This window comes from Oratosquilla oratoria, chromosome 8 (genome assembly GCF_046742065.1).
Source record: "Oratosquilla oratoria isolate Oo_2021 chromosome 8, ASM4674206v1, whole genome shotgun sequence".
NCBI classification, from domain to species: Eukaryota; Metazoa; Arthropoda; class Malacostraca; order Stomatopoda; family Squillidae; genus Oratosquilla; species Oratosquilla oratoria.
This window is the reverse complement of record NC_134784.1, coordinates 54,689,826-54,715,233: the sequence shown is the minus strand read 5'-3', so window position 1 is coordinate 54,715,233 and position 25,408 is coordinate 54,689,826. Positions and strand designations below refer to the sequence as shown.

Sequence of the window (25,408 nt, the reverse complement as noted above, 5' to 3'; positions counted from 1 at the left end):
CACCCATGCCCTTCTATGCATCACAGCATCATCCACACACAACCATTCTCCACTCACCCCTAGCTTCTGTCTTTTCCCCTCATTCCCAATGCCCCTTTTACCCCACCTATCCATCTTGTCCTTGGTCACCCCCTAATGTTCACTCCCACACTTCTCTTACTAATCTTTCTTCACTCGTTCTTTCCATGTGTCCAAATCATCCCAATACTCTTTCATCAACCCTATCTCCCAACTCCCTTTCCACCTCTGCTCTTCTCCTCACCTCGTTTCTCACACTATCCAGCCTAGTAACCCTTACCATACTTATCTGGCATCATCTTAATACACATTTAAACTTCTCCTCATGTTTCATGTTTCTGCCCTATCTACTGCCAGCACAATCATCCCTTCATACAATCTCATCTTAGCAAGCATTCCCAAATGTCAATTTCTCATTACACTTTTTAATCCCCAAAGCATTAATGTGCTTCTCTCAATCTACATTTTACCTCCATTCCTCCCTTTCCTGCCACATTTGCACCCAAGTATCTAAATTTATCCACTTCCTCCAGCCTCTCTCCCTTTATACTCTCTTCCAATTTGCTGCCATCACCCCCCTTGTATATCTCATCACGTTACTTTTACCCCCATTTATCTTTAACTTTCTTTCGCACACCTTCCAAAACACCATCACTTACTTCATTACAATAATTATAATATTAACAATACATGCATATACCACCCATTCCATCCCCTACTTACTCCACTCCCCTCCACCCTCTTCCCTCCCTCACATCTTGGCATTTCCTGGATGACGGGTCATCCCTGCATCCTATCCACTGCCCTGCATCAGAAGCATTGTTGCAGGACACAGCACATCCACACCAAGATCACTTCATTAATTCAGAGACTCTCCGTCCCCTCATGCAGAAAAGGAGAAGACAGAAATCCCTAAGGGCTGCATCAATTTATTTCTCATACTCCCTCACCCCCTCATGCATTACATAATCATCCATACACAACTCTTCTCCATTCACCCCTATCATCTGTCCTCTTCTGTCCTTCCTCAACAGGCATTCCTCTCTTTTGTAATGCCCCTTTTACCCTATTCATCCATCTCATCCTAGGATGCCCCTTCATGTTCACTCCTTCCATCTCTGCCTTCCACACCTCTTTTACTAATCTTCACTCATTCTTTCCATGTGTCCAAACCATCCCAAAACTTTCATCAACCTTATTGACAAAAAAAAAATGCAAATTGTAAAATTAAAAGGGCTGTTACTGTCTGGTTATTGTTGGTATTCATTCTGCATTTGCATGACCTTGCTGGGAGTGGCTCCTCAGTCAGGCTGGGGTTAGGTGGCCATGTCTATGGCACCTTTTAACTTCCAATAAAGAGCAAGCAAGGTGGGTCCTAAAGAGGAATGTTTGGTCACACAGGATGTTGCCGAATTGTAATGCCCTTTGCATCACAACAAACTGACCATTATGCTTGGATTACCACCCATGTAGACTGATTCAGGGCTTCCAGAGATCAACACCCGCCCCCACCATCACACACCACTATTAGAGGACCTTTTAGTGTTATGTGGTGGGGGAAAAGAATACTGCTACCAAGTATTTCCACTTGGATCGTAAGAGGCGAGAGGAAAGGGACGGGGATTGGGACTAGGCATCCTTCTCCTTGTAGCCCCACAGGGGACATTCCTAAAAGAAAAAGCAAAGGCATAAGAGGGTCTGGGAGTTTTCCGACCAGCACCCTAAGGTTTGGGTCTTTTAATGTGCGTGGATGTGATACAGATGAGAGTAAAAGGGAAGAGATAGGTAGTATGTTTGTGAGAAGAAAGATGGATGTGTTGGCTTTGAGTGAAACTAAGCTGAAAGGGAAGGGCGAGTGTAAGTGGGAGGTTATCAGGAGTGAAGAGAGGGTGAGGGAGGGAAGGGGTGGCTATACTAGTAAGTGAAGAGATAGGTAAATGTGTAGTGGAGTGGAAGGAGGTTTCCTCAAAGATAATGTGGATGAAGGTGAAACTGGGAAAGGAGATGTGGGTTTTTGTAAGTGCATATGAACCTGGCATTGAGAGGAGCGTAGAACAAAGGGAGGCTTTTTGGATAGATTTAAATGAGTGCATAGAGGATTTAGGGAGAAATGTCAATGTAATAGTTCTGGGAGACCTTAATGCTAGGGTAGGAAATGGTCCAATTGATGGAGTGGTTGGGAAATGTGGAGTTCCAGGAAAGAATCATAGTGGAGAGTTGATGGTGGAAATGTGTCTAGAAAGAGAGTTGATGATAGCAAATACAGTGTTTCAGAAGAAAGTCAAACATAAGTACACATGGGAGAGGGTGGTAGATAGAGCATTAATGGACTATGTAGTGGTAAATAGGATTATGATAGGAAGAGTTAAGGATGTACATGTGCTAAGGGGAGAGGGTGGGGGAATATCAGATCATTTTTTGGTGGAAGGTAAGTTGAGAGTGGAGGATAGATGGAGGAAGAGGAAAGGGACAAAAGGTAGGGAGGTGCTTAGAGTGAACTCTTTAAATGAAAAGGAAAAGGAGAAGGAGTACAGAAAGAAGCTGAAGGAGGAGTGAAGGATAGAGTAGAGCTAGGTATGGAGGAGGAATGGGGATGGTTCAAGAAGGGAGTCACAAAGTGTGTAAAGATAGTGTATGGAACAAGAAGTACAGGAGGAAATAGAAGAAAGGGTAGTGAATGGTGGGATGAGGAAACAAAGAAGGTTGTAGAAGAGAAGAAGCGAGCTTTTACAGATTGGTTACAAAATAGGACGAGGTAGTCATATGAGAGGTACAAAGAAAAGAAAAGAGAAGTAAAGCAAAAAGTAAAGGAGGCAAAGAGGAGAGATGTGAAATGAGGTAAGAGTATGACAGAAAATTTTGAAAGTAATAAAAAGATGTTTTGGAAAGAAATTAAGAGAGGAAGAGGAGGCGAATCAAGTAGAGAAGAAAAGGTAAAAGGTGCAGATGGAGAGATGATAATGGAAGAGAAGGCAATAAGGGGAAGATGGGCAGAATATTTTAGGGAGTTGCTAAATGTGAAGGAGGATAGGGAGGGAAAGATAGCTGCAGTGGGAAATGCTAAGAAAATGACCGTGATGAGTGAGGAAAATGGAGGAGAAATAAGGAAGGATGAAGTGAAGGCAGTTGTTAAGATGATGAAAGCAGGTAAGGCACCTGGTCTGGATGGATGCCATGCAGAATGTCTAAAAAAAGAGGTACAGTGATGGTGGACTGGTTGGTGAGGTTATTTAATGTTTGCTGGAGAGAGGGTAGAGTGCCGGAGGACTGGAGGAATGCTTGTATAGTTCCACTTTACAAGGGAAAAGGGGACAAGTGTGAATGTAGTAGTTTCAGAGGGATTAGCTTGTTAAGTGTAGTTGGGAAGGCTTATGGGAGGATCTTGATGGAGAGGATTAGGAGAGGAACAGAGGGAGTAATTGGTGAAGAACAGTGTGGATTTAGGACGGGTAGAGGTTGTGTAGATCAGATCTTTGTGGTAAGACAGATATGTGAGAAAGCTATAGGAAAGGGGAAGGATGTTTTTTGGGCCTTTATGGACCTGGAAAAGGCTTACAACAGGGTAGACAGAAAGGCACTGTGGGAGGTTTTGCGGATATATGGGATAGGAGGAAAGCTTCTAGGAGCTGTCAAGAGTTTTTATGAGAGTAGTAGAGCTTGTGTCAGGATTAGAAATGGAGAGAGTGAGTGGTTTGAGGTAAGGGTGGGACTTTGTCAAGGATGCGTTATGTCGCCCTGGCTGTTCAATTTATACATGGATGGGGTAGTGCGAGAGGTAAATGCAAGGGTAGTGGGTCATGGATTGGAGATGGTTAAAGAAAATGGAGAAAAGTGGGAGGTGAGCCAGCTGTTGTTTGCGGACGACACTGCACTTGTGGCAGGATCGGAGGAGGGATTGAGGAAGTTGGTGACAGAGTTTGGAAGAGTGTGTGATACAAGAAAGCTGAAGATAAATGTGGGTAAAAGTAAGGTGATGAGATGTACAAAGGGTGAAAGTGGCAGTAATCTGGAAGTGAGCATTAAGGGAGAGCAACTGGAGGAAGTGGATAGTTTTAGATACTTGGGTGCAAATGTGGCAGGAAAAGGTGGAGTGAAGGTGGAGGTAGAATGTAGATTGAGAGAAGCGAGTAAATGCCTTGGTGGATTAAAAAGTGTAATGAGGAATAGACATTTGGGAATGGATACTAAGAGGAGACTATATGAAGGAGTGATTGTGCCAACAGCACTGTATGGGGCAGAAACATGGAACATAAGAGAGGAAGAGAAAAGGAGTTTGAATGTGCTTGAGATGAGGTGTCTGAGAAGTATGATGGGGGTTACTAGGCTGGATAGAGTGAGAAATGAGGAGGTGAGGAGGAGAACAGGTGTGGAAAGAGGGTTGGGAGATAGGGTTGATGAAAGAGTATTAGGATGGTTTGGACACATGGAAAGAATGAGTGAAGAAAGACTAGTAAAAGAGGTATGGAAGGCAGATGTGGAGGGAGTGAACATGAAGGGACGTCCTAGGATGAGGTGGATGGATGGGGTGAAGGGGGCTTTGGGGAAGAGGGGAATGTCAGTTGAGGAAGGACGGGAGAGGACAGAAGACGGGTGAATGGAGAATGGTTGTATATGGATGATGTTGTGAGTGCATGAGGTGGAATGGGCGGGGGGATGGGGGGTGAGGTAGTATGTGTGAGCAAATTTTGACGCAGCCCGAAGGGATTTCTCCCCGTCTTCTCCTTTATGCATGGGAGGACGGAGAAGGGGAGGTCGCCGATTTAATGAAGCGGCCTTGCTGTGGATGTGCTGTGTCTTGCGACACTGCTTCTGACCCAGGGCAGTGGACAAGGTGCAGGGATGACCCATCATCCAGGAGCTGCTAAGATGAGAGGGAGGGTGGAGTGTATTCAGGGATGGAATGGGTGGGAATGATTTTATGCCCTTTACTTTTTGGCTACCTCCCTTGTAAGGGGGAAAAAGCCTTGGTATATGTATGTATGTATGATAGAATGAAGTTATTGTTTGTGGTAGAAAAGATTGACAATCGCTGAACATATTGTCAGTCTCAGTCACTGCCTTACTCTTGGCATCAACTGCCAGATGGGAGAAGAACCCAGCCAACAATGCTACAGAGGTGGTGAGGCAGTAGTTTGTTTTCCTTCAGTTTACTTCCAAACCCCATTTCAGGGTCTTGCCACCCTCTTTTAAGGCCAGTGGTTCTTGGCCTGGTGGGCATGGCCCCTAAAGTAGCCATGAAAAGAATTTAGGGGGACCATGGCCTGCTGTTACAAATTATACCTTTTTGTATAATGTGAGGAATCTAAATTAGAAAAATAATAAATACATACACATACCAAGGACTTTTTCCCCTTTACAAGGAAGGTAGCCAAAGTCAAAGGCATAAATCCACTCCCACCCATTTCATCCCCACATACTCCACTCCCATTCACCACCCTTCCCTCCCTCTTTCTTGGCACATAAAAAAAAAAAAAAAAAAAAAAAAAATTCAGTGTACTGGCAGAAGATAATTATGAGGCTGATTCAATATCACAAACCCCCTTATCAGGAGGCTATGACAGTGCCCCTTACAGAAAACTTTGTAGCATGGAATTTAATGAACCATGCCCTTATTTTACCTCGATGGTGATGGGATACGAACAGCCATTACCTCGACCTTCACCACAAGTAGCAATGCCCTAACATGCTCAGCCAATAAGCTCCTGATAATTAGGATTGTAAATTTTGTAACATAGTACAGGGTCTCTTCATCAACAATTTATTATTATTATTATTATTTTTTTTTTTTTACCTTTTTTAGACAGGGTGGGATTTGGGAGACATGAACGGGAGCCACACAAATGTTGAGAATTCATGAAGGTGGGAATGGAGTGGAAAAAGAATGAGATCCACTGTCTTAGACACATGAGGTGGATAGGGCTGCAGGAAAGACTCCAAAATGGAAGTCATAGCAGGCATGAAAACTTTGTTCCACAGCTCGATACGGGGATGAAAGGCTACAATTTAGAAAGAATTTCACCTCTACTTCTCCCAAAGCAGTGGTATCATATGCTGAAATTATTCCTTATCTTAAGTTGAAGGACTATCCTCAATGAAAGAAATATATTGTGTATCTTTAATATGAAATAGCACTTTGGTTGCATACATACATCTTAATCTTCCACAAAGCTTGCACTTTCAAGAAAGCCTGTATTGTTTACAACACACCAGATTTTCAAAACCTATTTCCTTCTACAAACAAAAAATATATATTTCTCACAGAATTTAACAATTTCTCACACAACAAAGGAATAGATATGACTGCTATTCACCTGTTTCTTTAATAACAATATACAAATATGACAATGACCTGTTTACTCGTTTTCTGCCATTTATTTTGCTGAATAGATAAACCACATATATTTTGCTAATAATATATCAATGAGAGAGTGAAAAACTGCATAGACAAAATTGGATAGATGTGCGAGAAATGGAATTTATGAATAGGGTGACGAATACTATCAAAATAGGGCAAGCACTTAAAATTCAGTAAGAAGGAAGTCTTAGATATTTATTGGATACAGCAACGTGAAACTCACAAAGAACACCAAAATGTGTAAAATTATAGACCTAATTCATATAAATGAAAGTGAATGTGGTTGAAAACATAGTGAAGACTGTTGCTATACAGAAGAGAGTTCTGTACTTAGGAATCAGTCTCATGGAAGAAGGTAATTGTAAAGATTAATTTTGTGGGATATATGCTGCGAGATAAAGTGTAATAAAGAGGACTACAGAAAAATGTACCAAAAATGGTGCATGAAGAAAATAGAAACAAACTCTCGATGAGCTTGTATGAGCATGTAATAAGAGTAGATGGAAGAGGAGCATCAGTGTTAGGCAAATGTGTAGTTCAAGACAGCAGGATAAAAATGTAGTACGAGTTTCTGAGAAGAAAGATGATGGTAGAGGAGGCAAACGTCTTGGTACATACAAGATATAAGGGGGAGGAAGACAGAAGAGCGAGATGGGAGAGGGTTGATGGAAAGAGTAAGTTAAGAGAAATAGGAACAATTTGCCGCTTCAAGGGAAGCAAGGAAATAGATACCAACCTCTCAAACTATTTTGTTCTTGGGTCTGAATGCACTTGCTTGTCTGGCTAGCTCAATGATCCTCTACATAGGGTGATCCAACATAAATTTAAGGAAAAATTACACATATTGGGCCAAAAGAATATTTCCATTTCTCCATTAATTCACCGATGACCTACACGTGTATGTGCCACACATGAATTTTTTTAAGGATGTCTAAACATTAGTAGTAGAATTATGGTCTTGCATCTTATAAAAATTCTTTTCATTCTGGAAGCCAGCACTTTTTAACTCTTCCTTAATGAAGCCTCATTGACACAGGACTAGTTTAGTAGCTGCTAGTGCCAGCAACTTGTAAACTACCCCTCTACTTGTCCAATACCAACGAAAAGTTAGTAAACTTGCCTCCAAACTATACTTGGGTCAACACTAATTTGCCAGGTAAGTTAACTTGCAGCTAGCACTAGTGGCTACTAAACCACTCCTGTGTCAACATGTACTGCATATACATGTATATATACTTTGACTTAGCTACCTGAAAATACAGTATTTGTGTGTATATGATGTACAGACACAAAACTCTTGACATTACATTCATGACAGAAAAATCAGATTAAGTCAAATAAGGAATTTGAAGCTCAAAATAACACACCACTCAATGAGGCCGTCATTGTCACTCAACAAGATTGCCCTCTAGACTACTCTTCATTCCAGTGCTTGCTCCGTTACACAAGAACCCGTCTTACTGAATCTTTTATGGAATGTCATAAAACAGTGGCCTCCAGCTTTGTTTGAATAAAACTGTTGAATAACACCAATTCAATACTATATACAAGTGCATTATTTCTGCTCCATGGTGAATGTCAATTACATTATTCATATTTCAACAACTAGACATGTTTTCCTTTTCAATATAATGTATTATATATATACACACAGACACACACATACACACACACGCACATGCACAAAGGCTTCAATCTTCCTTATAAGAGGATGGCTGAATGAAATCCTTTGAGGAAAAAAACAAATATATAAATAAACAATAAATAGTTGAGAACACCATGTTACTCCTTATAATGTCATGTTCTGATAGTTGTGCCAGTGGAGCAAGTCAAATACCACACTAGTACCCTAAAATTGTTCCTGCCTAAACAAATGACAAATTCCTCCCTGTGTTGTGCCTGATATTGAATAACAACTACTGTCCAAACAGGAATGATTTGCAAAACTACAGAAAATGCAGATGGAGAATGTACATTATCACATGTGGTTTGTTTAACCATAAACACATCACCCTGTACCAAATATTTTTCTTGACCACAAACCCAATTCATGTCAAGTGACAACTGAGTAAGTTACCTCATGATTATGAAATATTTGCTCTCACTACTTAATTAACTGTGAAAACATAAACTCTAAAAAGCTTTGTATGGTTGTATAATAATTCACTAATAAAGATCCCATAACAAAGTGACAAATAAATATATCAAGAACTAAAAAAGATTGGTCATACCAGTAATTAAACAATATGGACAACAGGAATATGAACTTTGTTAATCTAGTTACAATAAACACTGCCAAGATAATAATAATAATTAAAAAAACAAAAAACAAAAAAAAAAAAAAATTAAAGCAGTTAAACCCACACACAATAATGCTGTATCACATGATCATATCATTGTGAAGGCAGACGCAAATCATAAATAAACAATACACAAGGCTTATGTTTCTATGTCAAGGCAGCCTTCTTTTCCTCAGTTTTAGCCTTTTGGGTCACTGGTTTACCTCGAGGCAGCCTTCTTTTCCTCAGTTTTAGCCTTCTTGTTACTATCATCTTTTCCCTTTTGTACCTCTGATTCATTTGCTTTGATTTCTGGCTTAACAGCTTCATCTTTTTTCTTTACCGCTTCTTCATTTTCCTTCACTTTTTCATCCTGTGGCTCGTCCTTGGCTTCAGGGGGCTCCTTTGCAGCTTCCTTCTCCTTGGCTGGTTGGTCACTGTTAACTTCTGCTTCATTGGGAACTGAAGTTTCTTCTAAATTTGGTTTGTTCAAGTTGGCGGGAGGCGTAAAGAAATACAGCTGAAAACAAAAATAAATTCAATAACATAAGTATATCATTCTTATGTACTGCTTCTGACCCAGGCAGTGGGCAGAGATGGAGATGACCTGTCATACACAAGGAGCTAAGATGAGAGGGAAACACAGGTGGTGGATGGAAGTGGAATGGGTGCAAGTGCATGTGTGCCTTGACTAGCTGCCTCCCTTATAATGGAGGGAAGAGGCACTTGGTAAAGTATCACTCAAGTCTTACAGTACTGGATATGTGAGAAGCAGAAGCTGAAACTAAATGTGGGCAAAAGTAAGATACATACATACATATACCAAGGCTTTTTCCCCCTTACAAGGGAGGTAGTCAAAAAGAAAAAGGCATAAAATCATTCCCACCCACTCCACCCTCCCTCTTATCTTAGCACCTCCTGGATGACGGGTCATCCCTGCACCTTGTCCACTGCCCTGATGATGAGATATAAGAGGGGTTGTGATCATGGTGGGTTGGAGGTGAGTTTAAAGTGTGAGAGACAGGAGGAAGTGAAGAGCTCAATATGTTTGAAGTCATGTGTAGTAATAAGAGGAGTAGGGATAGAGGTGAGCTATAGATTACGGGAGGCAAGTACATGTCTGGAGAGGGGGATGAAAAAAAGTCACGAGAAATAGGTGTCTGAGGATAAATGCAAAGAGAGGACTGTATAAAGGAGCAATAGTGCCTTCAACATTATATGGGGATAGAAACTTGGAATTTGAAGTAGGCAGAGAAGGAGAACAAAAACATGTTTGAGAAAAATTGTCTAACAAGAATGATGGAGATTATGAGAATGAATAGGGAGAAATACAGAAATGAGTTGATCAAAGAATGTTGAGAAGGTTTGAGCATATAGAAAGGATGAGTGAGTAACAAGTAGCAAAACAAGAATGTGGACAGCAGTGGATGAAGGGAACTTGCAGGGATGACCAAGACTGGGGTGGATGAATGGGGCGATAGATGCAAGAGGAAAGTCTGTCATACATTTGAAAACTTACTCAATAAAGCAAGAAATAAGTCACACTCCATTTTATCTTAATTTCAGAGTATATATGTACAAATCAAACCAAACTGTATTCCCTTACAAATTTATATTCTAGATCTAATAAAAATATTTTTGAATATTTCAAAAGTATTTTAGCAATGACCATATATGGCCGTATTCATCCTTTCATCTTGATTGCTGCCAGATTTCCAATCACCCCTATGATCCCCTGTCAGAGAAGAAGGGGTTGGGGTTGTTGTTGTTGTTGTTGTCATTCCCTAGACTGTCTGGCTGAGCAGTCTAGTCTCCCTGAGAAATGCAATGGCTGGAACGGGCTTTTTCCACAAATCTCTTATAGGATGCATACTGTGCTATTGGCATGCATGATTGTGTACAATGGAGTCTTCTCCTATGTGTTGAATGGTATGGGAATAAACCCATCTCCATTAATCCTTTACATGTCAAGTGGTCTTTATCTTTTTATTGTCTGTTGCAGTAACAAATGCATTTAAGCCATCTCAATTAACCCTTTCCATACCAAACAACAATCTATCTTTCTACATATCAAGTTTTTTTCCCTTTATAAGGAAGGTAGCCAAGTCACAGGCACGCACCTACTCCCATCCACTCCCCCTCCCCCCCTCTCATCTTAGCTCCTCATGGATGATGGGTCATCCCAGTATCTGGCCCACTGCCCTGGGCAGACACAAACAATGTTAACCTTTTCAATCTGTCTATTACCAGGCAATTTTATTCATCTCTAAGATGCCCTTTCCTTTAGTAAAGGGTTAATATACAATTTATACTGTCATCAATCAATTGCAACAATACTTACCATGAACCCTAGAGCTAGTGTTGCATGCAATACAAGAATGATAACTGCAATTCCTATTGCAATTTGTTTCGTCTCATGTGCTAATGTTGGCCACACAGTCCGGACAAGCACAGCCCCACTTAACACAGGAGCAACAATTGCAATACACCACTGTAGCCAAGGCACCGGAACAATCCACAGTATCTGTAAATTGTTAATATAAACTTTACATACTGTATACACATATAAATACATTTGAGGGAATTCACAGACAAGAAATATACAAAAATGGACCATCATTCTGAATGTTAACAACAATGGAGGATTAGTTAACCAATGTGAAATAGCAAAAAATGAGATTGGTGGTGCCGAGGAATATATGCCAGAGGGCACACACCTGCAGCCAAAGCTGTCACATGTACCCCATTTATTTGGAATGTTGGGGCAGGTAACAGTCACAGCTGGGAATCTGAGAGAAGTGCGGGATTTGAACCCACAACTAAGCAAATCCTAAACCAGCAAGTATCTGATTACATCATGGGAAAATAGTAAAGAAATAAGAAGAAAGAGAAGAACTAATGAAAAGCATTGTATATGACCATGACATGAGTGTTTTGCCTGTGTCTGAATGTTCCTAAACCATACCACCAACACTATTACTTATATAAAACTTAATACATGATAATATAGCAATTTTTTAAAGTAATATTGTATAGCCATGACTTTAAACTACAACATTACTTACTGATACAGGCACAAATATTGACAATGAGTATCCATAGATGCAGAGCAGTTCCACTAAAGCCAGGTCTGCCCTGCTTCCTCGCCAAGTGACGACTGCCCACAGCAGTAAAGGCACCAGCCAAGCATAGGTAAATATAGCAGTTGCTGCAAAAGTCACTGCAAAGAAATGTTACACCAAAACTTTAGACATAGTATATTATCACACACAGATATATTGTAGGATATATTATAAGAGTATATAACACAGCTTGTGTTCATGTTTCAGACACCATTTTCACAGGTACAGAAGAAACATTATTCATTAATATGTCAATAAAAGATGTCATTATCAAAGGATATGAACAAGTTGGGAAACATTTTTGCTTAAAACTTGACAATGTAACAAATACAAATACCATGCCTAGCTTTTCCCCATTACAATACAGAAGATTGGTATTAAGGTAAAAACTTAAGCATCTACTATGTCAAGATCCTTTTCCAAATTAATTTCTGACCCACAGAATTGAAAATAGAAAATTTAATCTTGTAAATAACTATGTGTGAATAATTAATAACACTTACCTTTGTGGAAGTCATATCTCCAAACATCAGAGTTCGGAAGATTCTGGATATAATTAGCTAAGTTTCCAGTTATGGCAGTTGTAAAGATCAAGGTTACACAAATCCAAAATGGACCTAAAACGAAAAAAAATATCAACAAATCAAACAAATATTTGTTATTTATGAAACGAGCAAGCAAGAACACACTATTTCACAATAATAAAAAAATATCTAACACAGGGTACCTTACCATAAAGATCAGGTTTTGGTCTGATATAAGTTTGCAGATAGTTGACACCAGGCTTAGGTACCATTGACCATATGATCCTATCTCCAACCTGACCACTTTCTATGTCAAAAAATTGTTGATAGAACTCAAAGGTCCAAAAAGATGGCCCTGTTTTTTTTTCACCTTCTTGCTCTTCAAGGAGCTGAAAATAAACAATGAAGCAACATGAGTTTTTTCATCATGATTATCAATCAAGTTTCTCTGGGATGTCTGTAATAAAGGCTTCCATCAATCTACAGCCTCATTTCTCTTCCAGGAGGCCCACAGCCTAAGTATTTAGTGTCAACCACTGGGATGGCCCACAGGTCACTCCAGGAACAGAATTTGTACCAGCTGTTATGACTATTGGGCAATGTAGTATACAGCATGGCCTCTATTTGCCCAATTGTACCTAACTGTAGCTGACAAGAAAGGAGATATGCATACATGCATTCAGCACCATCCAACACTAAAACAGTACCAGCACCAAATAGGCCTGGCCACAGAATCAAACTGCCCAAGATGTAACCATCATACAGAGGACACTAAGAAACTTATCTTCACTGTTCCATACTAGCTATTCTTTGACAACAATGCAATCTATCTTCCATGAGTGACCTAAGGATCAGTCCAGTGGGAGCTACCAGTTATCCAAGAGCTGTGGTTCTTCTGTCAGAGGCCTGGAGCAATGGATTGATTGATGGATGGGGGGGGGGAGGGTCTTCACTCCATTAAGAGGGAAGTGTCATGGGAAAGGGTGAGAATGCAGAAGGGGGAACATTGATTTTGGGAGACATAGTGCTCCCATCCTGTTGTTTTCTTGTCATTATCATTATTATTCAAACCACATTTGGGTGACCTTGCTGGGGGTGGCTCCCAAGCCAAGTTGGGGTAAGAGGATGATGTACGAGGCATCTTCCCTAGCCTCTTCCGTATATGGAGTAAACAGGGTGGATCCTAAAGAGGGCTACTCAGTTATACATGCTGCCACCAAACTGTAGTATCCTTTGTTCCCTTACAAAATGATCACTGGGCCTGCACTACCACCTGTGTACACTGTAACAAGAGTTTCCAGAGATCACCTCCTCTTGTCTATCACCATCAGTTACTATCGGCAAAGGACTTCTGAGTGTTAACCTCTTCCATATGATGACACCTACATAGGCATCATGAGGCACAAGTGGGTAAACGGGAATGCCGGTGTTGGTGTCCTAATTATATTTATTTTGTAGTTGTAACTGAGTGATCCCCAAATTCTATGAACTGGCTTGATTGTGTTTTCTGTGTTTATTATTACCCCGAGTGAAAGAGAACAAGTAAATCAATGGTGACTTTATATTTTATAATGTGAGTATTGTGATGCAGGAAGCTTGTTGGCTGAGGGGGTTAGGGCATTGTTACTTGTGGCGAAGGTCGAGAGGATGGCAGTTCGAATCCTGCCACCAGCAAAGTTAAAACAAGGGCATGGTTCATTAAATTCCATGCTACAAAGCCCTCTACCATCCTAGCCTTCCGATAGGGGGGAGTTTGTGACGTTAAACCACATCATCATCATCATTGTGATGCATCATCGTAAATCAGGCATCTGATGCTATGCACGAGAGTTTGACTTGTATTGAAGAGGTTAATTGAAAAAATTAAGTTATTGTTAAACAGTGGAATGGAAATTTAATTGTGACTGAATATTATGTCAGTCTCAGTCAATGCTTTAATAATGGCCATTTATCAGGTCTACAACAAGATGCGCCATTTTTTGTGGTTTTGGTTATAAAGAAAAAGTATATAAAATGAAACATGCATACATATACCAAAGGCTTTTTCCCCCTTTCAAGGGAGGTAGCCAAAAAACAAAGGCATAAAAACCACACCCACCCATTCCATCCCCATATACTCCACTCCCATCCACCCCTTTCCCTAACTCTTATCTTGGCACCTCCTGGATGATGGGTCATCCCTGTATCTTGCCCACTGCCCTGGGTCAGAAGCAGTGTTGCAAGACACAGCACATTCACAGCAAAGCTGCTTCATTAAATTAGTGACCACCCCTCTCCATCCCCTTATGCACTAATGGAGAATACAGGAAGAAATCCCTTCAGGCTGTGTAATTTTATTTTTCACACATACTCCCTCACCCACCCACTCCCCCTCATGCATCACAGCATCATCCATACACAACTATTCTCCATTCAACCCTATCTTTTGTCCTTCCTCAACAGACATTACCCTCTTTCCTAATGCCCCCTTTACCCCATCCATCCATCTCATCCTTGGTTGCCCCCTCATGTTCACTCCTTCCACATCTCTTTTACTAATCTTTCTTCACTCATTCTTTCCATGTGTCCAAACCATCCCAATACTCTTTCATCAACCCTAACTCCCAATTCCCTTTCCACCCCCATTCTTCTCCTCACCTCCTCATTTCTCACTCTATCCAGCCTAATAACCCCTATCATAAAAACATAAAAATTTTGCCCCTCAAATCCAGAAAATATATACATAAAAACTAAACAGCAGCTGGCAATAATCCTTGTGCCTTCCCAACAGATCTCTTTCAGAAGAAACAGTGGACTGTTGTTTGTGTTGTATTCGTGGTTTCTATGTCATCAGCTAAAAGTACAAATAGGGGAGAAATTGCCAGTTTTTCATTCCTCCATGTGTAAAAAGTGCCACAAAATAGAATTTAATTTGACAGAAAATTTTTAGGCCCAGTCCGAAGACTGAGTGTCAGCCCTATCAGGAGGCTACAATGGACTTTGTAGTGTGGGATTTAATTAACCATGCCCTTGCTCCAATTCACTGGTGACAGGGTTCAAACTGTTACTACCTTGAACTCCACCACAAGTAGTGAAGCTCTAACCAGCTCAGCCAGCGAGCATCTTGCCTACTTATCTAAATATTGGTACATACATACACATACCAAAGGCTTTTTCCCCTTTACAAGGGAGGTTAAAAAAAAACAAAAAAAAAAAACACTCCCACACATTCCACCCCCTCCCTCCCCCTTTTCTTGGCTCCTCAAGGATGATGGATCATCCCTGCATCTCGCCCACTCCCCTGGGTCAGAAGCAGTGTCACAAGACACAGCACATCCACAGCAAGGCCACTTCATTAAACAGTGGTACTAGGTATACATCAAACAATTTTTTTCTTTATTCTTTTACTGAAATTAAAAAATATATACATATTACTCATTTACTAAAAATGTAAGACATGTATGTAAAATACACGTACAAAGTGTACTAACCCTTTTGCTGCAAAAGTAAACTAAACCTCATATAGTGAGTGACCAAAAATCTCAAGTAACTAAACTTTGTTCAGTAAACCCCTCATCTTTTTTATTATGGCTACCCAAAGGAATTCTATTTCAGAAAAATAAAGTTACTGAGTGACCAATTATGAGAATCATTAATACATTATCAAACACCTTATAATATCTTAATCATCACTACTCCTGGGGGGGGGGGGGGTTATGGCTCTTCATCCACAAGAAGCTCGGATGTAGGGGAAGGATTGGTGAGGGCGAGTACATGCCTTCACTGGCTACCTTCATTATCAAGCAGGGCCCTCACATGTTGGGAGGGGTGGTATATGCATTGGGGGGCAGCAATTCTAGTCTGGACATGTCAAAGGAGCCCTCAATATTTTAACATAATATACGAATTTTGCGTTCGAATCAACAGAATATGAAATATTTTTCCCTTATCCTTTCTGCAATAGGGACACTAAATACAAATTTTAAAATCCATTTAATTATTTCACAAGCCAATAGCTAAAACAGGCTGTAAGGGATGGTGGAGAGGGAGCATCACTGAGAACTTTGCCCCGGGGCAGCACTTAGGTATGTAAGGGTTCTGTTATCAAGGAGAAGAAAAGATTTGGTACATAGATACAGTCAAGGCATGTAAGGGCTGTTATCAAGGAGAAGAAAAGGTTTGGTACATAGATACAGTCAGCACAGTTCAAAATGAGAATTGCTAAATTATACTGAAGCACTCCCCACAGACAACAATGCCGCACTAACCACCTTTCTTCCTTAAGGCAAGAGCATGGGTGAGTGAATGAAAGTTGCCAATTAGTCAATTTCTCCCACGTGATTATTTTGATATGGGTTCTTTGAAATTCAGTATAATTTAGAAATTCTTATTTCAAACTGAACTGAATGTAGGTCAGTTCACTACCCCAGGTTGGTCTTGCATGAGAACCATAGCCACCCCCCCCCCCATAACAAGCCACAGTCACTGATTTAGCCCAGTCATTCAGAGAAGAAATTTTGTGTTGTTCTTTGAATAGGGTCACTGGTAAATACATTCTTCTTATCCAATAGGAGGAAAATGCATCAATTTGGTGCAATACTTTGCTTTGAAAGACCAATAAGGCCAATCATATAATTACCCAAAATAACATCCTATTTGATGATAACCACAACAAAAATCCTGAAAAACTCCAGCAACAATGATGCATTTTTGAGTAACTATTGATTCTACAAGTTTTCACGATCTGCCTCATAAACTCGGAACACTTCGAACCTGTGATTAATACCAGATAAAGTATGAAGTCTTGTTTTGGACATAAGAGCACCTTCCTTTTGATTGAGATCCGAGAAAAAAATTCTATTCACTCGTGAGTGCAGGAGTGCCATGCAGCACATCATGCATGGCTCTCTATTTACAAACACATTGAACCCTGTACAAATATACGCTTGTTTGCTTCCAGCACCCTGGATATCACCACTAAAACTAGGTTCTGTCCTATCACAAAGGGCCTTCTCTTCTTCATCATTGGCTTTACTGGAATTTACTGCTTCACCTAATGGTAAATATTCTTTTCTGTGAAGATGCCTCCATGCTCCTCCCCCCTGGAGTACCGCAATCTGGTCTATGGCCATCATCACTGCATGACAGAGCGGATGGGAACTGCTTTCATCATGAACTCTGGCCAGGATTTTGTTACTCTCTGGATCTACAATGACAACACCAACTTCCCGCTGCCCTTTCATTTTCCCAGTTTTAGCAACTTCAAATGACTCATTCATGTAGTTCATAATATCAGTTTTATCTTTATCAGTAAATAAGGTGCTATGTACAAGTTGGCTTAAATACATATCCTCATGAAATGAACACGGCCAATATGCCGTAGATAGTTCATACCTTTCTCTTAGTTTTGGTGGATGTACGGGCACATTTGACACGTAATAATCAGATGCAAAAAACTCTGTGGAAATACCACTTTTCTCCAATAATGTTTTAACTGCTTTAGTTTCATTGTCTGATAATCTTTCAAGGTTATTCTTACTTGTTATACTTTCTCTCAAACATCCGTATTTTCTGGCATAATCTATGTACACGAGAACATTTTCCTTGCCATCCACAGCAACTTTGCGCACTCTTTTCAAGTGTTGCAATTCTCGTACTGATGCGTGGAGGGAGAGTAACTGTATGACCTTGGATATTTGTTTTTTATCAGCAATACCAGCAACAACAACTTGCGTCAGCTGTATGGGGCCTTGCACGTCAAGGGGCACTACCGCTTCTACCTTCACGCAACCACTAAATCTCTTTGACTCCCCTGGTGTTTCCTCTCTTTTGCATTTCTTTAAAGCTGGGCCCATCTGTAAGACATATTTTCCTATCACTACAATTTGAAGATTTTTCTTTAAGTTATGTTATGGTGCAACATGCCACAAAATTAAACTATTACTAATTAAATCTTAAAACCTAATTCATAAATAGACTATTAAAACAAATACTGACATATTGAACTATAAGACCATGTACTCTACTTAATGAGTAAATACACATACTGCTGTACAGCATGGTGAGTTTAATCTGAGAAAAATCTTCAACTGAATTTAATTCTATAAGAAGCACAAACAATCATTACATATATATATATATATTTTTTTTTTTTTTTTTTTTTTTTGGGGGGGGCACCTATTAGACCATGGAAGTACGTACATACATACATATACCAAAGGCTTTTTCACCTTTACAAGGGAGTTGGCCAAAAAGAAAAAGGCGTAAAAACCATTCCCATCCACTCCACTCCATTCCCCTCTTATCTTGGCACCTCCTGGATGACGGGTCATCCCTGCATCTTGTCCACTGCCCTGGGTCAGAGGCAGCGCAGTGGATTATTTTTGGCCAAAGGAGTTGGGCAAGGATAGGGCTGACCTTTTATTCAAGAGGTGGTGATTTGGAAGAGATAAGGAGGTACTGACCAAGTTTTAATATGTATGAAGTGAGTCCTTTGATACAGCCATCCCTCTTATATGGGGGAATGACCTTTGGTATACTACATGAGAACCATGAGATTCTTGCAAGAGAGATCTGGGACAACAGAATGATTGGTAAAATACATAGATATATACACACATCCATACATATGTACAGTATACCTACATACTAAAAGGCTTCTTCCTCATCACATGGGAGTTAGCCAGCCAAGGCATGTATCAACAGCAATGAAGAACCAAAGGACCTTTATCAGCATTTAATCACATAAAAAAGCACAAAGATCACTATCAAAATAACAATAAGACTTCTTTTCTATATATCCTTCCTTCACACTCACAACCCGGATGTGAAACAAGTGTTTTTGTAAACAAACAAAGTGACCAGTGCCTAAATAAAACAAAAGTCCACTCTACTGGACTGTCCCTTTCCCGCGTAATCAAAAATTCTATACAACCTATATAGCAATAATTCATTAAATTTATATCTCACCTGATGATGACTGTGGTTATTGATTAAACATTAAAAGTATTGTATTGTTATCTAAATATATTCCAATATGAATTTGTTTGGTAATGTTGTGTTTCTTCTCATCACCACCACAAAGAGACAGACTTGTTCGTCCAATGTTGTAAATGTACAACAGTTTCCAATTGCCTCTTAGTTCCAGTGGTATTCATGAAGTCTTCCATGTCTGTTTCTTCAAATAATTCATTCAAGCCTGAAATGTCTGCCTTGCCTGTATTTTTTGTTCTCTGGCTCTATTTCCCCAGCTACCAACTGAAATTTCTGTCACATGGTCACTCTTCATCTATGGCAAAGATACTTACAAGAGCTAATGATGTCTGGCTCTTTGATAAATAGCAATTCCAATCTCACTGAAGTGTCATCCTCTCTTACTTAAGTCACCTTGTTTACCCTCTGGATCATTGTACTCCCCAATGCTATATCTAACAGGGTATTACCCCAGGAATCCACTTTACCACTTGCTTCCCACTCCTCCCAATTGACCACATTGCAATTAAAGTCTCCCATTAGCATTTTACTTTCACTTTATTTTATAATTTGATAGTTGGAGAGTCATGTCCAATAACATGTCTTAGTATTCAGTTTCATTTGTGCGTGCCTTTGGCTTAGCTACCTCCCTTATGAGGGGGAAGAAGCCCTTAATATATACAGATTTTTTTTTTTTTGGGGGGGGGGGGGGTGGAAGCATATGCCACCATGAAATCTCCTTCCAGCCCTTTGGTTCTAACATTCAGATTGCTTCAGTTTGTCTTCACTCAAAATAACTTCTTCACAGCCATTACCCCAACATCTTTGTATTCTCTGTCTCATCTCCTGATAGTGCATTTACTGTTCCCTAACTGTAGATCAACATTTCTTGGGAGTTTTGTCTCTATTAAGTATTAAATATCAAGCTTACATACCATCAAGTGAGAACTGGGCACGTTACTGTCAGACAGATAGTGCATTACCAAGAAATCTAGGGTGCATTTCTGTCATTGCATACATATATACAATGCATATATGTACATATATCGATTTTTCAGTATCGCACTACCTGTCTGACGGTAATGCACCCAACTCTGGGAGATATAGCCCTGAGGCTCTGACACTATGTCCCCAAACTGAGACCAAGATCTAACTTTATTAACTTCAACTATATTTTTTATACCTTTTCATACATGGTGAACTAACAACTGGCAACTATTCCCCTCCAACTACTTTTAGCTGGTGACAAAGATGCAACCTCACACTAATACAACAAAAGTCTCTTTCTAGAGAGATCTGTACGAGGACATAATGATTAATGCCAACTACTGTCCTGTTGCAGGTTTTCCACTCAGTATTTTCCTTTAGTTTATAATTATTCTGTTCCTAACTTATCATTATTTATCTATCTACTTATTCTTTATTAATTCTTCTTTAGATGGAGACTGCTTTAAGAGAAGGTTGGATCACTTTGTTTGAATATATAGATTTTGACCATGAGATTATTCAACAAAAAACCAGTTGAAATAATGTGGGAAAACATTTGTCAATGGTTTATCTTAAAGTACACACTGGATATAGCCTTAAAATACTATATGCTTCTGAAAACAATACACAATCTGGATGCACAATAAACATACCTGTTGTTCTTCTGTTGATTCCGGAGACTCAGGAAAATCAGAAAAATGGAAAGTCTGTTCACGCCCTTTGACATCGGAAAGGGGCTGAGTTTGCGTCTGCCCAAAATCTGAAATTGACAAAATACACATAAAAGAAAAAATAAACAAGTAAATAAATATTAACATTAATAATGTTAACAATGCAAATGTATATAGAGTATTCACATAATCTGAAAGACATGTGAAATTAAAATCTAGTATCATACAATATGAAAACACTGATGAGAAATGTTAGGATACAAACCTTGGAAATGAAGATCCCCTATCTCATTATCATCATTCTACAAAAGAAAAGGATTATGAAATAACAAAAATAATACCTTCAAATAAGAAATAACCAAATTTAAATTACTTTGAAATTCAAGGATGTGAGAAAGAGTGAGAGAGAGAGAGAGAGAGAGAGAGAGAGAGAGAGAGAGAGAGAGAGAGAGAGAGAGAGAGAGAGAGAGAGAGAGAGAGAGAGAGAGAGAGAGAGACTTCATACATACCATGGAGCATAAGTGAATGGGACTTACCAATACACAATCCTAAGGCATTATTCCTTATTTCAACGATTACTCAATTAAACTATAATTCTTGTCTGCAAGTTTTTCCTATCTAATCTATTAGCCTGATAAAAGTCTCAGAAACCCAGATTCCTTCTGTAAGTTGATATGATCGTAGTAACAACACGGCCTATTTGCTGCCTGATACATTGGCTCACATATTTCTGTGGGCGCAGATACAGTCCAGCCCTACACTGTGGCACATTTATAGGTTAATAATAACTGCATTAATTTTGAGGTTATAGACATGTTTTCCAATGTATCATGATGTGCATTTGTTTTATTAATTTTGACAATTAAAAGATCTTTTAAAGTCAGAAAAGTTGGATGACACTCTTTTCTTTGAAAGTGTTTTTTTTTTTTTACAAAATGATTAGGTTAGCTTATGTTAGGTTGGGAGCTATTGGACAACATAAATTTCATGATAACTATCCATTTACTTACACCTTTTTTATGGCTTTTGTTGATTTAGAGACCTAGGCTTAGAGATTAAAATTATGAACCAAGCATTTTTACTTTAATTTACTGCTGCCTAAGCCAATACTCAATAAGCAGTTGAAGCTATCTCCATTTATTTTTCTAATTACAATGATTCATGCAAGATTGTCTTATTCAAAATAGGAAAGAAAAAACCCGTTAATGGAGTTCCCTTAAATTATCATACACATCAATTAATATGGCTTTCATTGTATGAATTACTACCGTGGTTTCACACACGATAACTATAAGTCTGGCTACACAAGAACAAGATTAATATTATCAGTCACTGAAATTGTCGTTTTCTAATGATGACGGTCAATGTGAAATACGCCGCAACTAACTTATTGAGACGTTAGTTCCAAAAGAACAACTGTTGCAACCTTTATGTACAAATAACAGCAAAATTATAATACGTAGTCAATTACAACTCAGATGACTAATTCATCGATGTCAGATACCTGTATATCTAATACTGCAAAATCTGAAGACATTTTGACAGCGTCACGTTGATACGTAGACGCATACACCAGCAGTTGTCTTTACAGTACGATTATCCTATCGTGCTGTTGACGTTGACAACAAACGATAGCCTTTGGACTATAAAATTCTTAAGGGTAACAAAACAATTTTGCAAATAATTATTTGACACATTCATTGTACGCTTGTATAAAGGTAAATGTATCCCACCAGAAATATATAGTTTTTATATCTATAATTTTTCAAAACTATTTGAGTAATGTTGATCAAACATGCAAACTCACGAATCATTCATATCTCTTTTTCAAACATGAATCAAAGTTAAATTGATATCTAGATCTATATGTGGAATTTCACTGCTGATCGGAGAAAGGGAAACGAGGGACGAGGGAGTGGGAAAGAAATGTAGAAAAAGGAGGAAAAAATACACTGAAAACTTGTTTTATGCACGTATGTAGTTTTCCTACGATTACCAAAGGGTTGTTTTTTTGGGAGAGTTTAGTGAAAATATATGTACATCAAAGCGTTGTTTTTGGGAGAGTTTAGTGAAAAATTATGTACAATATTGAAGAAGGCTCATGTTTGCCAGTAGGGTTTATATATATGTATATATATATATATATATATATATATATATATATTATATATACTTATATATACATATATATACATATATATATATATATATACATATATATATATACATATATATATACATATATATATATATATATATGTGTGTGTGTGTGTGTGTGTGTGTGTGTGTGTGTGTGTGTGTGTGTGTGTGTGTGTGTGTGTGTGTGTGTGTGTGTGTGTGTGTGTGTGTGTGTGTGTGTGTGTGTGTGTGTGTGTGTGTGTGTGTGTGTATTCACCTTGGTCTTTGGATCAAGTGTTGGACTCGTGATCGACAGCTATTTCCCTCCCGGAAGAGAGCTCAGAGCTCGTATGACCGATCTATGGGTAATGCTATGACCTTTCACACACACACACAGCCTACGAGAGTCAAAGTAACGACCCGAAGCACAGCGATACCGAAATAATTTCGGCCCTGGGCAAGATTCAAACTGGGTACTGCGAGCACTATCGTACTTCCCAGCCCAGTGCTCTACCAACCGCGCCACCGAGTCCTGTGTGTGTGTGTGTGTGTGTGTGTGTGTGTGTGTGTGTGTGTGTGTGTGTGTGTGTGTGTGTGTATTTACCTACCTAGTTGTATTTACCTAGTTGTATTTTGCGGGAAGGGGAGCTATGCTCGTGTTGTCCCTCTTGTGTGTGTGTCTGTGTGTGTGTGTGTGTATTTACCTAGTTGTATTTACCTAGTTGTATTTTACGGGAAGGGGAGCTATGCTCGTGGGGTCCCGTCTTCATATCTCATTTTATCTAAACTATTTTTAAATTCATGTATTGTTTTTGCACACACCACTTTCTCATCTAACTTGTTCCAACTGTCTATTGCTCTGTGAGGAAAGCTGTTCTTTTTAAAATCTCTTCTATAGCTGTCTTTTTTTATTTTCTTTCCGTGTCCTCTTGTATTTCTGTCATCCCATTTTATCAGATTCTCTCTATCAGTAATTTCTATGCCTTTCATGATTCTGTAAATAGCTATCAAATCTCCTCTCTCTCTTCTTTGCTCTAGTGTCTGTAGTTTAAGTTTTTGTAGTCTCTCTTCATATGATAGTTTTGAGAGTGTTGGTGCCAGTTTTGTAATTGCTCTTTGTATTCTTTCAAGTTTTTTTATACATTTTTTTGTACTTGGTGACCATATCGTTGCTGCATATTCCAATCTTGGTCTTATCAGGGTGATTAGGATTTTCCTCACCATTTCTTCATCCAGGTATGTAAATGCCACTTTGATTGTTCTTATTAAATTATAAGTTTCTCCAAAAATCTTATTTATATGTTTCTCAGGTGACATATTATTCATAACAATGACTCCCAGGTCCTTCTCATTTTCTACTTTTTTTATTCCTTCTTTTCCCAAATTATATGATCCTGTTATTCTGTTTTTGCTTTTTCCAAATTCCATTATACTACACTTTTTTGTATTGAACTCCATCTCCCACTTCCTACTCCATTCTTGTACTTTATTTAGATCTCTCTGTAGTGATTCACAATCTTCTTCAGTTTTCACTCTTTTCAGTAATTTTGCATCATCTGCAAAGAAGCTCATATAGCTTTCAATTCCTTCATCCATATCATTAATATATATAGCAAACATTATTGGGGCCAGAACTGTTCCCTGCGGGACACCGCTTATTACTTCATTCCATTTTGAGTGCTGATCTCTTATCACTACTCTCATTTTTCTTTCTTGCAAAAAGTCTTCCATCCAATTTAGCAATTTACCTTGTATTCCTCCTTCATATTCTAATTTCTTAAGCAACTTCTTATGTGGTACTTTGTCAAAAGCTTTTTTTAGGTCTAGAAATGCACAATCAGCCCATCCATCTCTTTCTTGTATTATATCTATTAGCCTTGAATAGAAACATATTAAATTGGTGACGCATGATCGTCCTTGTCTGAATCCAAATTGCCTTGGATTTAGTACGTTATTTTTTTCCAAGTATTTTACCCATCTACTTTTGATAATTCTTTCACATATTTTTGCTATTGTACTTGTTAGAGAGACTGGTCTATAGTTGGTAGGTTCTTCTTTATTTCCTCCTTTATATATAGGTACTATATTTGCTTTTTTCCAATCTTCTGGAACTTTTCCTTCTTTTAAGGAACTGCTTATTATGCTATGTATTTTGTCTGCCAGTTCATTCCTGCATTCTTTCAGAATCCAGTTTGCTATTTCATCTGGCCCATGCGATTTTCTGACATCAAAATTACCCAAGTGTGTCAATATTTCATTCTTTGTTACTTCTATTTCTTCCATAGGGGGGACTTTTTCCTTCCACTCAATCTCTTCAGGTTGTATATTTTCCCTTGTAAACACTGATTTAAAATGTTTGTTCATAATTTCTGCCATTTCCATT

At 38.9% G+C, this 25,408-nt stretch overlaps 2 protein-coding genes across 2 annotated transcripts; both read right to left on the bottom strand.

Annotated features, from left to right (window-relative positions):
* Positions 1–6,121: 6,121 nt before the first annotated feature.
* Positions 6,122–22,510, bottom strand: LOC143027742 (protein YIPF1-like). Its single transcript, XM_076189246.1, has 8 exons — positions 22,412–22,510; positions 21,173–21,209; positions 20,890–20,996; positions 12,507–12,687; positions 12,278–12,391; positions 11,718–11,872; positions 10,994–11,176; positions 6,122–9,172 (listed from the first exon to the last, which is right to left on the bottom strand). Exons 1-8 carry the CDS (start codon positions 22,442–22,444, stop codon positions 8,873–8,875), a joined length of 1,110 nt encoding a protein of 369 aa, XP_076045361.1. The 5' UTR covers positions 22,445–22,510; the 3' UTR covers positions 6,122–8,872.
* Positions 15,681–18,371, bottom strand: LOC143027741 (putative inactive tRNA-specific adenosine deaminase-like protein 3). The gene has a single exon (XM_076189245.1). The coding sequence runs from the start codon at positions 18,130–18,132 to the stop codon at positions 17,005–17,007; it is 1,128 nt and encodes a 375-aa protein (XP_076045360.1). The 5' UTR covers positions 18,133–18,371; the 3' UTR covers positions 15,681–17,004.
* Positions 22,511–25,408: the final 2,898 nt, after the last annotated feature.